The 14018-nt window shown below is 44.2% G+C and overlaps 1 protein-coding gene across 1 annotated transcript; it reads left to right on the plus strand.

Moving 5' to 3' along the window:
• Positions 1 to 3014: 3014 nt before the first annotated feature.
• On the plus strand, positions 3015 to 11335 carry LOC147020931 (procathepsin L-like). Its single transcript, XM_085893498.1, has 7 exons — positions 3015 to 3155; positions 3402 to 3524; positions 3610 to 3774; positions 3955 to 4182; positions 4557 to 4725; positions 6450 to 6725; positions 11052 to 11335. The coding sequence occupies exons 1-7, from the start codon at positions 3021 to 3023 to the stop codon at positions 11333 to 11335; spliced, it is 1380 nt and encodes a 459-aa protein (XP_085749624.1). The 5' UTR covers positions 3015 to 3020.
• Positions 11336 to 14018: the final 2683 nt, after the last annotated feature.

Raw genomic sequence — 14018 nt, forward strand, 5'->3', positions numbered from 1 at the left:
CTAACTCTTCGCTGGAGAAGTTTTCTACGGTTTGAAGGTGGTGAGGATTGTGTGGTTGTTCGATTGTGAAATTACAATGAGGTGAGAATGATGTGTTTGACAGGTGGTGAGATCCATGTGTTTCGAAGGTGATGAGGATCATGAACTTGTAGCATACCGTAGTGACGACGTTCCTTACGATGTTGCACGGCAGTTGTAAGGTGGTGCACTCAGCCTCGAGAATGAGCACGATTATGCAGTTGAATGTGGTGATGATCACATCGATGGCAGATGCTCATGAAAACCGTGTGGTTAGCAGGTAGTGAGTGTAAGTGTTGAGAACCGTGTGGTGAGCAGGTAGTGAGTGTAAGTGTTGAGAACCGTGAGGTTAGCAGGTAGTGAGTGTCAGTGTTGAGAACCGTGAGGTTAGCAGGTAGTGAGTGTAAGTGTTGAAAACCGTGTGGTTAGCAGGTAGTGAGTGTCAGTGTTGAGAACCGTGAGGTTAGCAGGTAATGAGTGTCAGTGTTGAGAACCGTGAGGTTAGCAGGTAGTGAGTGTAAGTGTTGAAGACCGTGTGGTTTGCAGGTAGTGAGTGTAAGTGTTGAGAACCGTGAGGTTAGCAGGTAGTGAGTGTCAGTGTTGAGAACCGTGAGGTTAGCAGGTAGTGAGTGTAAGTGTTGAAGACCGTGTGGTTTGCAGGTAGTGAGTGTAAGTGTTGAGAACCGTGAGGTTAGCAGGTAGTGAGTGTCAGTGTTGAGAACCGTGAGGTTAGCAGGTAGTGAGTGTCAGTGTTGAGAACCGTGAGGTTAGCAGGTAGTGAGTGTCAGTGTTGAGAACCGTGAGGTTAGCAGGTAGTGAGTGTAAGTGTTGAAGACCGTGTGGTTTGCAGGTAGTGAGTGTAAGTGTTGTGCCTCTTGGTAAGGAGTATTATGTCTGCACTCATCCAGCTTTTTGGAAGTCATCTTAATTACAAATTATTCTCGTGCATTTTATTTTCAAAGTTGTCCATCATAATCCTGGGGATTGTCCATTGTCCCTTATTCTTGTGAGTTCATGTGAAGGTGCATTGCTTGCTTACTTGCTGACGATGCTGTCGTGCCTGATGGCATATGGAGCCTCTTGAGGAACTCGCTCGCACTTCTCTCCTCTGTCTTGGGCCCACTGCTGATCACCGTCGAGGTGTTTCGAGCTCCCCCGGCTCCTTTTTCCACCATACACCGTCAAGTCTCTCAAAGTCGTCCAACCTTTCTTTGACCTTCAAGCTTCCAGTGTGTCGCCCATTTTGTGATGTTGTTTTCCATATCGTTGACCCTCAAAACAAAAGTGCCCACGTCATTTCTCCCAGTTTTGAGAAAAACACAAAAAAAAAAACTGCAGCAATTCTTCATCAACTAATATCTATTCACTATTTCTTGTGCACAGAGTTATTAATGGAGGCAAAATGAAACACAAATCTTGTTACTCGTTATTATGATTATGTCACGGCCATAGAATGACTTAGGCAGAAAATCTCAAAAACTGGAAAAAAAAAATGACAGCAACTTTTGTTATGAGGGTGACGATACGCAACACGTGCCCAAATCCATGTCCACCTGCTCATTTCAATTTCCTGCATGATGTTTTTCTTTCTTTACAGTCCTTTCCACCTCCTTCTTGCTCACTCTACCTGACCAGAAGATTTGCAAAATCTTTTTGCAAAAGCTATAAATAAAGGATTTTAGTTTCTCCCAATGACCTTGGTTACTTTTCAAGGTAACTTTCTCAAGTCAGGCCTCTACTTGCTACTACTCGATCTCGAGCACTTCACAGCCAAATCATAGAACCGATTCTACGTGAACGTCCAAATTTCAAACTTCGTCCTTGTGTTGTAATTTTGTTTTTTGATTTCCAGATTTCCCTCATCCTTTGGAAAAAGCATTTGACAGTGTGAACGGGGATGTGATGTGGAATACAGTATATTAGAAGGTTATGGAATACCCGTAAAGTTGATCAGAATGATACAGAACAAGTAGGGCATGTGGGTCTTCAATGGACACAAATGCTGTGTGATCTCTAATGGATACAAGTCGACAGAACTTGAAGTCAAAACAAGAGTCAAACAGGTTTGCATGTTATCTCCACCACTGTTGCTACTTGTATTGGACTGGGGTATTAAGGAGGATGACAGAACATGCCAGATATGGAATAGACTGGGCTCAAGGTGATCATCTGGAAGATCTCAGCTTTGCAGGTGACGTGTTTGCTATCGGACAGCAAGAGAAGTGTGCAAGGCAAAGTAAATAGGCCTCGGGAGTATCCCCTGCAAGTACGACTGAAAACCAACAAAAAAAAAACAGAGCAATAGAATACATGCATTTACGTATCTAGGGTCTATGGTCACTGTAACGGGGAAGGGGGTTGGGAGGACCCAGAAGTTTTACAAAAAATAGGACCGCGCGTCCTGAAGCTCACCTGGATCAGGAGAAACAGTCACTCAAATCCCCCCGCAGACTCCCTTAGATCCTGATTTTTTTTTTAATGCCATGAGCAAACTTTGGTACATCACGGATGACGAAGGTTTTAGTGAAGTTTCATTGAAATTGTGTGTGTAGTTTTGGAGAAGAGAGCAAATACCTATTTTGGGGGGGGGTCGAAACCCCCCCCCCCAAAGACCCCCTCAATGAGCACAGATATGAAGCTTGTGGCCAAGTTTCATCAAAATTGTTTGTTTGGTTCAAGCGATAATGACCGAAGTGTTTGTAGACTCACGGACTGACTGACTGACTCACAGATGGACACTGCTCGATCACATAAGCTCACCTGCTTAAAGTCCAGGTGATCAAATAATCGAGAGAGCAAGAGCAGCATTGATGAGGATGAAAGGTGGAGGTACATTGATGTGCATTAATCCCAGTGTTATATTTAATGTATACGTGCAGTTGCTCCTTGAGCCTTCACTCAATGTACCGAGAGACAAAAAAAAAATCGATTCTGCTATAAGTCTCACACTGATGAATAGTTTCCATGGGAACATTGACATGGTTTACACATTGCAGTATCAGATGCTTCTGCGGTGTGCGCTACTGCAGCTCATGCTGCTGCAGGTTACCAAAGCTCAAGGTTTGCCGGCACCTCAACCTTCACTGGACTCTTCATGGCTGGCCTGGAAATTCTTCCACGGAAAACACTATACAAATGTGAGCTTCTATATATGACCCCCCCCCCCCCCCCACAATACTTTCAGTGACATAACAAATACTGCACAAACAGAACCTTTGTTGAGGAATGTGTTTCCACTTTAATCCCAAACAACTCCATTGAGCTAATTGGTCATCGGAGATGTTCTGGAATGGTACTGACTATAGCTTCCTGTTTAATAAGCTCTTGGTCACGACACATCGCCATGTCCACACTTTCTTAGCCTGCGTGTATATTGCCTGTAGAATGAAGACATTTGGAGAAGACTCGTATGGGAAAGGAACCTCCACACGATTGAGACGCATAATCTGGAGCACTCCATGGCCAAGCACTCATTCACTATGGAAATGAACCACTTTAGTGATATGGTGAGTTGTATATAGTTGTGAGAGGATAAAGCGGGTTTGTATTTAGTATGAAGGTTCTCAGGTAAGCTTGTATGTGTTTTCCCAGACGCGAGACGAGTTCCGAACGAGAATGAATGGACTGAGGGCAGACACCACGACTCGGAGCAGCAAAGCACGGCAAAGTGTTACTTTCTTGCCTCCTCTAAACTTCCAAATTCCAGCGCATGTGGACTGGCGGAATGAAGGCCTCGTGACGGATGTAAAGGACCAGGTGAGATCCTGCATGCTAAACATAGATCAGCCAGGGATAAAACGGTTTGCAAGTCAAGACAGAACTGTCAAATTCTTGTGAACCAAAGCAACTCATGTAACTAATAATGGTCTCATCATGTAATCTTAACAAACCCCAAGATAAACCGAAACCTTGTTATGACTTTGGTGATCTTGGCAGAGACAGTGTGGTTCCTGTTGGTCCTTCAGTGCGACGGGTGCACTGGAAGGCCAGTGGGCGAGACGAGGAAGCAACATGTTGCCATCGCTTAGTGAGCAGAACCTTATGGACTGCTCCCAAGGCCAGGGAAACAGTGGCTGCCACGGGGGCTCGATGGACGGTGCCTTTCAGTACGTGATAAAAAACGATGGCATCGACTCTGAAAGTAGTTATCCTTACGAGGCACAGGTACATTTTCTTTCACTAATTTCTACTTTCTCCTCCTCGCTTCCTCTTAATTGCCGTTATATCGGGGATTTCTACCTTTTTATCCTCTACCTTCTTTGGAAGAGAGTTTGTCATTTTATGTTCTACCAAATTCTAAATTCCTGCTCTGAACTATTGGGGAGTATGGCGGACAATACGACATCAGCGGCGCAGCCGTACCTCCAAAACGGATTCAGACTCGCAGATAGGTACAGTGTACACAACATCTCGCTGTGAATGAGTCTTCTCCATCTCAACAAATTTTGTTGTATTTGTCTTGCTTTCCATTCATTCTTTACTTTCCCCTTTTTATTCCTCTGCTTTGCTTTGAGTTAATTTCTTCCACCTATTGCCAGGATGGCCGGCCTTGTCGTTATCAAACAGCCACACGCTCTGCTTCGGCAACTGGGGTGGTTGATCTTCCAAAAGGCAATGAAAGAGCCCTGCAAGCTGCTGTTGCCTCGGTTGGTCCAGTGGCAGTCGGCTTTGATGCATCGCATCAGTCCTTTCAGTTCTACAAAAATGGTGACTTAACTTATAAAATAATAGTACATACTTTATACCTATTCCATGCATTTTCTTCGTTGTGTTTTTTTCTACATTTCTTTACTGTCTTTATTTTTATCTTGCCAAAACGAAGTTTTGCAAGATATGTTAGTCAGCTTGTATGTTTTTTTTTTTTTGTTTTTTTTTCTTTGTCTGTAATCATGTATAAAAAATTCTGCAGAGCACAGTTAGCATCGGAAATTTTTGTAACTTCGCATATCAGAGGCCTATAGAGGTCCCTTTCAGTGCACAAAATTTTGATGGTCAAGGTCAAAGGTCAAGGTCACTTTGGCGCAAATCAGGGGAGTCGACGAAACCCTTATTTTTGAGTAATTTTGATCGGATCGTCTTCAAACTTCATGGGAACATAGTTCATGGTCTGGCGCTCAGCTGATTAATTTTTGGTGGCGATTGGCCTTGACCTTCATGGTTAGCGCCTCAGGTCAAACATATTTGACCCCAAGGTCAAATTTTCAAGTTTTAGGAACCATATCGTGTAGTACCTCAAATTGAACACCTCAATGAGTGCTTTCTAGATATGTCAAGCTTGAGACATTATGACGTCATTTCGTGACATTATGAGGCAAAAGCATATTTTTCATGGTTACTCTGTAGAACGATTCTCATCGGAATCTCTCGTAGGCAGATATTCCTCAAGGAGTCGCTCCTGGTGGATAGCAGCTCTGTTCACCTCAGTGTGACCTTAAAGAAGTCACACCTGGTCACCTTTTGGCAAGATACGGGTGACATTGGTTTTTATTTATTTATTTACAATATCTATAGCTCATGGGAGGGGCTGGCAGGATGGCCTCAAAGTACGCACACTCCCCTCTAACCTGTTTATAGCACAAGAGCATAAGCTGGATATCAATTAGAACCAAGAAAAAGTTTTTTTAAAGCTTATTTATTTCAGGAAAGTATTTGAGGTGTAAAGGAGTAAACTAACACCAAGGAGTAAAGTCCCCAAAAATCTCACTTGAGGAAACCTCAGAATCCAAGACGGCCACCAGCACAATTTGCAAATATCAGGAAACACGAAGAGCCATAACTTTGTTATTACTTGTCATCGGAAGATGATTTTGGATCTAGACCTGGGTTTTGGGGAATGAGGAATTCAAAGGAACCCTGTTCGAGTGGGGTGAATATCAATCGCCTTCATGCTGTACACAAGATGCTTCTCACCGGTGAGTGCACCACCAATATTGTGCTGAATGAGGTAGTGGTCTGACAACTAACTCAAATTATAGATGATCTGATGGCAGATTCAGCCGGGAAAAGTCACACTGGAAGGTTGTGGATAGAATATACAAAGCATGTGCGAGTGATAATGCACTTCATTTGAGGAGAAGGCGCACAGAAGATTGGGATCTGCATCTTCATGCCATCTGTGAAATTATCTCAATCTTGCATGCTGCAGGCCATCTCGCTTATGCAATATCCGCCCGTGTCTATCTTGACAATATGAAAAAGTTACCCGAGGTCATGGGGGAGGACAAGTTCCGTTAGTTAACCGAGGGAGGTTACTTTTCTATCGGAAGAACATAAAAGTTCTGGAGCGGAAAATTTTACAGACCAGACCAATGAGCAAGAACTGGTGCAATTGTTGAAGACATCCGGAGGTGTGGTTCATGCTCGGGGAATTTCTGATGGCACTCTGTCCAATTGAGTCTATGTCACCCCTCCTTGTGCACTTATCTGCAAAGTGCTCAAGGAGTTTTGTGGTGTTCATAGTCACCCATTTGACCAGAATGTCGACTTGTGTGCCTGCAGCACTACATCAGATGCTAAGGACTATGGGTACTTTGTCAATGGGCTTCATGTCCGTTCTCCCTTCTCATACCAGGAGCATGATGCCCTTGTCTCCATCTCTAATGGGGTTGCAGTAATTAAGGCAGTGAATGCGGATGGAATCTATGCGGCTGGGAAAGCAGCAGCAGAAGTGATGACAAGCCACAACTATGCTGACATCAAGTTGAAGTGTAAATAACAGAGTTTACCCCCATTAGCAGTGAAAAAAGTGAAGTATTGGTCCATGGAGAGGAAGTGGAGCCCGTGGAGGTCAACACCACCCTCCTCTTCATGCATGTGACATGTATAATCAAGCACAAAACAGAGATGCAGGGGTACTTGTGCTTTGAGTACAGGAGGCAGCCTCCATTCTCTATTTGACAAAGGGATAATACACAAGAACACCAAAAGTGTCCTCGCAAACATCTTGAAATCAAGAGTGAATGTCCATCCGGAAATTCCCCAGAATGTCCAAATCATTGTGACGGAGGTCATCTTTTGCAGAGCGTGTTGGCTCAATGACGTCACATATGAGCAGGTGTGCGACACATACGTGGGACCTGTCCTCAACAATTATGGCCCTGAATCCATTATCGTTTTCGATGGATACGGTTGCACAGCACCACCTTCCAGTGGTGTGAGTATGTTACACCTTCCAGTGGTATGAGTATGTTACACCTTCTAGTGGTATGAGTATGTTACACCTGCCAGTGGTGTGAGTATGTTACACCTTCCAGTGGTGTATGTTACACCTTCCAGTGGAATGAGTATGTTACACCTTCCAGTGGTGTGAGTATGTTACACTTTCAGTGGTGTTAGTACACTACATGGCCAAAAGTATGTGGACACCTGGTCGTCCAACATCTCATTCCAAAATCATGGGCATTAATATGGAGTTGGTCCCACCTTTTCCGCTATAACAGACTCCACTCTTCTGGGAAGGCTTTCCACGAGATGTTGGAACATTGCTGCGGGTATTTGCTTCCATTCAGCCACAAGAGCATTCGTGAGGTCAGGCACTGATGTTGGGCGATTAGGTTTGGCTCGCATTCGGCGTTCCAATTCATCCCAAAGGTGTTCGATGGGGTTGAGATCAGGGCTCTAAGCAGGCCAGTCAAGTTCTTCCACATCGATCTCGACAAACCATTTCTGTGTGGACCTCGCTTTGTGCACGGGGATATTGTCATGCTGGAAAGGGCCTCCCCAAACAGTTGCTACAAAGTTGGAAGCACAGAATCATCTAGAATGTCATTGTATACTGTAGCGTTAATATTTCCCTTTACTGGAACTAAGGAGTCAACCCCAAACCATGAAAAACAGCCCCAGACCATTATTCCACCTCCATCAAACTTTCCAGTTGGCACGATGCATTCGGGCAGGTAGCGTTGTCCTGGCATCCGCCAAACCCAGATTAGTCTGTCAGACTGCCAGATGGTGAAGCGTGATTCATCACTCCAGAGAATGTGTTTCCACTGCTCCAGGGTCCAATGGTGGTGAGCCTTACACCACTCCAGCCGACACTTGGCATTGCACATGGTGATCGTAGGCTTGTGTGTGGCTGCTCGGCCATGGAAACCCATTTCATGAAGCTCTCGACGAACAGTGTTTGTGCTGACGTTGCTTCCAGAGTCAGTTTGGAACTCGGTCGTGAGTGTTGCAACCGACGACAAACGATTTTTCCATGCAACACGCTTCAGCACTCGTCGGTCCTGTTCTGCGAGCTTGTGTGGCCTACCAATTCACAGCTGAGCTGTTGTTGCTCCAAGACGTTTCCACTTCACAATAACAGCACTTACAGTTGACCAGAGCAGCTCTAGTAGGGCAGAAATTTGATGAACTGACTTGTTGGAAAGGTGACATCCTATGACGGCGCCACGTTGAAAGTCAGTGAGCTCTTCAGTACGGCCCATTCACTGATTAAAAGGGGTATCCGCATACTTTTCGCCATGTAGTGCATGTTAAACATTCCATTTTCTGTACCTGGCATCAATTAAAATATTTCGTTTGAATTTCCAAATTATACTTCAAATGCCATCCTCACATTGAAATTCCGAGGGTTCTTTTGAATTCCTCATAACCCTAAATCTTGCCATGACAAAATCATCTTCCTATGACAAGTAATAACAAAGTTATGGCTGTTTTAGTGTTTTCCAGATATTCGTGAATTGCGTTGGTGGCCATCTTGGATTCTGAGCTTTCCTCACGTGGGATTTTTGGAGACGTTACTCCATGGTGTTCAATAGACATCAAAGCAACTTTCCTGAAAAAAATCGTCTTTCAGCATTTTTTTTTAATCAAGGTTTAAACTCGTGCTTCTGTACTACTAGCACGGGTTTGAATCCTGACCAAGCTATAAACTGTCATCCCAATGTTTCACGGGCAGGGTGATTCATCAATGTCTGCGCTGTCCCTCTGATGGATGTTATACTGGGTGTTCCATCTGCCGGCATTAGTTGGTGGACGTTAAAGATCTCACGGTGACCTTTGAGAAGGGTAGGCGAGCGGACACCATGGCCAACTTCCAAATTCCTGCTCCAACGTCAGTTAAACATCAGGCCAGGTCAGAGGATTCGTGAAAGACTTGGGCCAAGCTTCCCCCGGCCAAACCCCACAAGAATGTGGGAATAATTGTGGCTGTTAAAGAAGATCTATAGCTCTTGGAGGAGATTTAAAACCTTTACTACTCCTGTTATTAGTATGACCTTCATAATACCCACAAGTATGCTTGTGAGTTTTCGCTATACTGTATAAGAAACAAAACACGTCTCCATTTTAATATCTGTCTGACCAAATCTCACACCTGTGTGCAAAGTTAATTGCTTCGATCCATCTCAATAATAGTACTTCTTCGTTGTGTTTTTTTCTACATTTCTTTACTGTCTTTATTTTTATCTTGCCAAAACGAAGTTTTGCAAGATATGTTAGTCAGCTTGTATGTTTTTTTTTTTTGTTTTTTTTTTCTTTGTCTGTAATCATGTATAAAAATTCTGCAGAGCACAGTTAGCATCGGAAATTTTTGTAACTTCGCATATCAGAGGCCTATAGAGGTCCCTTTCAGTGCACAAAATTTTGATGGTCAAGGTCAAAGGTCAAGGTCACTTTGGCGCAAATCAGGGGAGTCGACGAAACCCTTATTTTTGAGTAATTTTGATCGGATCGTCTTCAAACTTCATGGGAACATAGTTCATGGTCTGGCGCTCAGCTGATTAATTTTTGGTGGCGATTGGCCTTGACCTTCATGGTTAGCGCCTCAGGTCAAAACATATTTGACCCCAAGGTCAAATTTTCAAGTTTTAGGAACCATATCGTGTAGTACCTCAAATTGAACACCTCAATGAGTGCTTTCTAGATATGTCAAGCTTGAGACATTATGACGTCATTTCGTGACATTATGAGGCAAAAGCATATTTTTCATGGTTACTCTGTAGAATCGATTCTCATCGGAATCTCTCGTAGGCAGATATTCCTCAAGGAGTCGCTCCTGGTGGATAGCAGCTCTGTTCACCTCAGTGTGACCTTAAAGAAGTCACACCTGGTCACCTTTTGGCAAGATACGGGTGACATTGGTTTTTATTTATTTATTTACAATATCTATAGCTCATGGGAGGGGCTGGCAGGATGGCCTCAAAGTACGCACACTCCCCTCTAACCTGTTTATAGCACAAGAGCATAAGCTGGATATCAATTAGAACCAAGAAAAGTTTTTTAAAGCTTATTTATTTCAGGAAAGTATTTGAGGTGTAAAGGAGTAAACTAACACCAAGGAGTAAAGTCCCCAAAAATCTCACTTGAGGAAACCTCAGAATCCAAGACGGCCACCAGCACAATTTGCAAATATCAGGAAACACGAAGAGCCATAACTTTGTTATTACTTGTCATCGGAAGATGATTTTGGATCTAGACCTGGGTTTTGGGGAATGAGGAATTCAAAGGAACCCCTGTTCGAGTGGGGTGAATATCAATCGCCTTCATGCTGTACACAAGATGCTTCTCACCGGTGAGTGCACCACCAATATTGTGCTGAATGAGGTAGTGGTCTGACAACTAACTCAAATTATAGATGATCTGATGGCAGATTCAGCCGGGAAAAAGTCACACTGGAAGGTTGTGGATAGAATATACAAAGCATGTGCGAGTGATAATGCACTTCATTTGAGGAGAAGGCGCACAGAAGATTGGGATCTGCATCTTCATGCCATCTGTGAAATTATCTCAATCTTGCATGCTGCAGGCCATCTCGCTTATGCAATATCCGCCCGTGTCTATCTTGACAATATGAAAAAGTTACCCGAGGTCATGGGGGAGGACAAGTTCCGTTAGTTAACCGAGGGAGGTTACTTTTCTATCGGAAGAACATAAAAGTTCTGGAGCGGAAAATTTTACAGACCAGACCAATGAGCAAGAACTGGTGCAATTGTTGAAGACATCCGGAGGTGTGGTTCATGCTCGGGGAATTTCTGATGGCACTCTGTCCAATTGAGTCTATGTCACCCTCCTTGTGCAACTTATCTGCAAAGTGCTCAAGGAGTTTTGTGGTGTTCATAGTCACCCATTTGACCAGAATGTCGACTTGTGTGCCTGCAGCACTACATCAGATGCTAAGGACTATGGGTACTTTGTCAATGGGCTTCATGTCCGTTCTCCCTTCTCATACCAGGAGCATGATGCCCTTGTCTCCATCTCTAATGGGGTTGCAGTAATTAAGGCAGTGAATGCGGATGGAATCTATGCGGCTGGGAAAGCAGCAGCAGAAGTGATGACAAGCCACAACTATGCTGACATCAAGTTGAAGTGTAAATAACAGAGTTTACCCCCATTAGCAGTGAAAAAGTGAAGTATTGGACCATGGAGAGGAAGTGGAGCCCGTGGAGGTCAACACCACCCTCCTCTTCATGCATGTGACATGTATAATCAAGCACAAAACAGAGATGCAGGGGTACTTGTGCTTTGAGTACAGGAGGCAGCCTCCATTCTCTATTTGACAAAGGGATAATACACAAGAACACCAAAAGTGTCCTCGCAAACATCTTGAAATCAAGAGTGAATGTCCATCCGGAAATTCCCAGAATGTCCAAATCATTGTGACGGAGGTCATCTTTTGCAGAGCGTGTTGGCTCAATGACGTCACATATGAGCAGGTGTGCGACACATACGTGGGACCTGTCCTCAACAATTATGGCCCTGAATCCATTATCGTTTTCGATGGATACGGTTGCACAGCACCACCTTCCAGTGGTGTGAGTATGTTACACCTTCCAGTGGTATGAGTATGTTACACCTTCTAGTGGTATGAGTATGTTACACCTGCCAGTGGTGTGAGTATGTTACACCTTCCAGTGGTGTATGTTACACCTTCCAGTGGAATGAGTATGTTACACCTTCCAGTGGTGTGAGTATGTTACACTTTCAGTGGTGTTAGTACACTACATGGCCAAAAGTATGTGGGACACCTGGTCGTCCAACATCTCATTCCAAAATCATGGGCATTAATATGGAGTTGGTCCCACCTTTTCCGCTATAACAGACTCCACTCTTCTGGGAAGGCTTTCCACGAGATGTTGGAACATTGCTGCGGGTATTTGCTTCCCATTCAGCCACAAGAGCATTCGTGAGGTCAGGCACTGATGTTGGGCGATTAGGTTTGGCTCGCATTCGGCGTTCCAATTCATCCCAAAGGTGTTCGATGGGGTTGAGATCAGGGCTCTAAGCAGGCCAGTCAAGTTCTTCCACATCGATCTCGACAAACCATTTCTGTGTGGACCTCGCTTTGTGCACGGGGATATTGTCATGCTGGAAAGGGCCTCCCCAAACAGTTGCTACAAAGTTGGAAGCACAGAATCATCTAGAATGTCATTGTATACTGTAGCGTTAATATTTCCCTTTACTGGAACTAAGGAGTCAACCCCAAACCATGAAAAACAGCCCCAGACCATTATTCCACCTCCATCAAACTTTCCAGTTGGCACGATGCATTCGGGCAGGTAGCGTTGTCCTGGCATCCGCCAAACCCAGATTAGTCTGTCAGACTGCCAGATGGTGAAGCGTGATTCATCACTCCAGAGAATGTGTTTCCACTGCTCCAGGGTCCAATGGTGGTGAGCCTTACACCACTCCAGCCGACACTTGGCATTGCACATGGTGATCGTAGGCTTGTGTGTGGCTGCTCGGCCATGGAAACCCATTTCATGAAGCTCTCGACGAACAGTGTTTGTGCTGACGTTGCTTCCAGAGTCAGTTTGGAACTCGGTCGTGAGTGTTGCAACCGACGACACAAACGATTTTTCCATGCAACACGCTTCAGCACTCGTCGGTCCTGTTCTGCGAGCTTGTGTGGCCTACCAATTCACAGCTGAGCTGTTGTTGCTCCAAGACGTTTCCACTTCACAATAACAGCACTTACAGTTGACCAGAGCAGCTCTAGTAGGGCAGAAATTTGATGAACTGACTTGTTGGAAAGGTGACATCCTATGACGGCGCCACGTTGAAAGTCAGTGAGCTCTTCAGTACGGCCCATTCACTGATTAAAAGGGGTATCCGCATACTTTTCGCCATGTAGTGCATGTTAAACATTCCATTTTCTGTACCTGGCATCAATTAAAATATTTCGTTTGAATTTCCAAATTATACTTCAAATGCCATCCTCACATTGAAATTCCGAGGGTTCTTTTGAATTCCTCATAACCCTAAATCTTGCCATGACAAAATCATCTTCCTATGACAAGTAATAACAAAGTTATGGCTGTTTTAGTGTTTTCCAGATATTCGTGAATTGCGTTGGTGGCCATCTTGGATTCTGAGCTTTCCTCACGTGGGATTTTTGGAGACGTTACTCCATGGTGTTCAATAGACATCAAAGCAACTTTCCTGAAAAAAATCGTCTTTCAGCATTTTTTTTTAATCAAGGTTTAAACTCGTGCTTCTGTACTACTAGCACGGGTTTGAATCCTGACCAAGCTATAAACTGTCATCCCAATGTTTCACGGGCAGGGTGATTCATCAATGTCTGCGCTGTCCCTCTGATGGATGTTATACTGGGTGTTCCATCTGCCGGCATTAGTTGGTGGACGTTAAAGATCTCACGGTGACCTTTGAGAAGGGTAGGCGAGCGGACACCATGGCCAACTTCCAAATTCCTGCTCCAACGTCAGTTAAACATCAGGCCAGGTCAGAGGATTCGTGAAAGACTTGGGCCAAGCTTCCCCCGGCCAAACCCCACAAGAATGTGGGAATAATTGTGGCTGTTAAAGAAGATCTATAGCTCTTGGAGGAGATTTAAAACCTTTACTACTCCTGTTATTAGTATGACCTTCATAATACCCACAAGTATGCTTGTGAGTTTTCGCTATACTGTATAAGAAACAAAACACGTCTCCATTTTAATATCTGTCTGACCAAATCTCACACCTGTGTGCAAAGTTAATTGCTTCGATCCATCTCAGCACTCAAAAAATGATGACATCATGGACAGATACCTGAAGTTCAAT

The sequence above is a fragment of the Eptatretus burgeri genome, chromosome 8 (assembly GCF_056783735.1).
Source record: "Eptatretus burgeri isolate ZD-2024b chromosome 8, Ebu_testis_v1, whole genome shotgun sequence".
NCBI lineage: Eukaryota > Metazoa > Chordata > Myxini > Myxiniformes > Myxinidae > Eptatretus > Eptatretus burgeri.

What these genes read in the sequence shown, in the direction of transcription:
- LOC147020931 (XM_085893498.1), top strand. Translation starts at nt 3,021, where the DNA reads ATGCTTCTGCGGTGTGCGCTACTGCAGCTCATGCTGCTGCAGGTTACC. An exon ending in ACGGAAAACACTATACAAAT is followed by an intron (nt 3,156 to 3,401) that starts GTGAGCTTCTAT and finishes TATTGCCTGTAG; the next exon opens with AATGAAGACATTTGGAGAAG. An exon ending in GTTATCCTTACGAGGCACAG is followed by an intron (nt 4,183 to 4,556) that starts GTACATTTTCTT and finishes ACCTATTGCCAG; the next exon opens with GATGGCCGGCCTTGTCGTTA.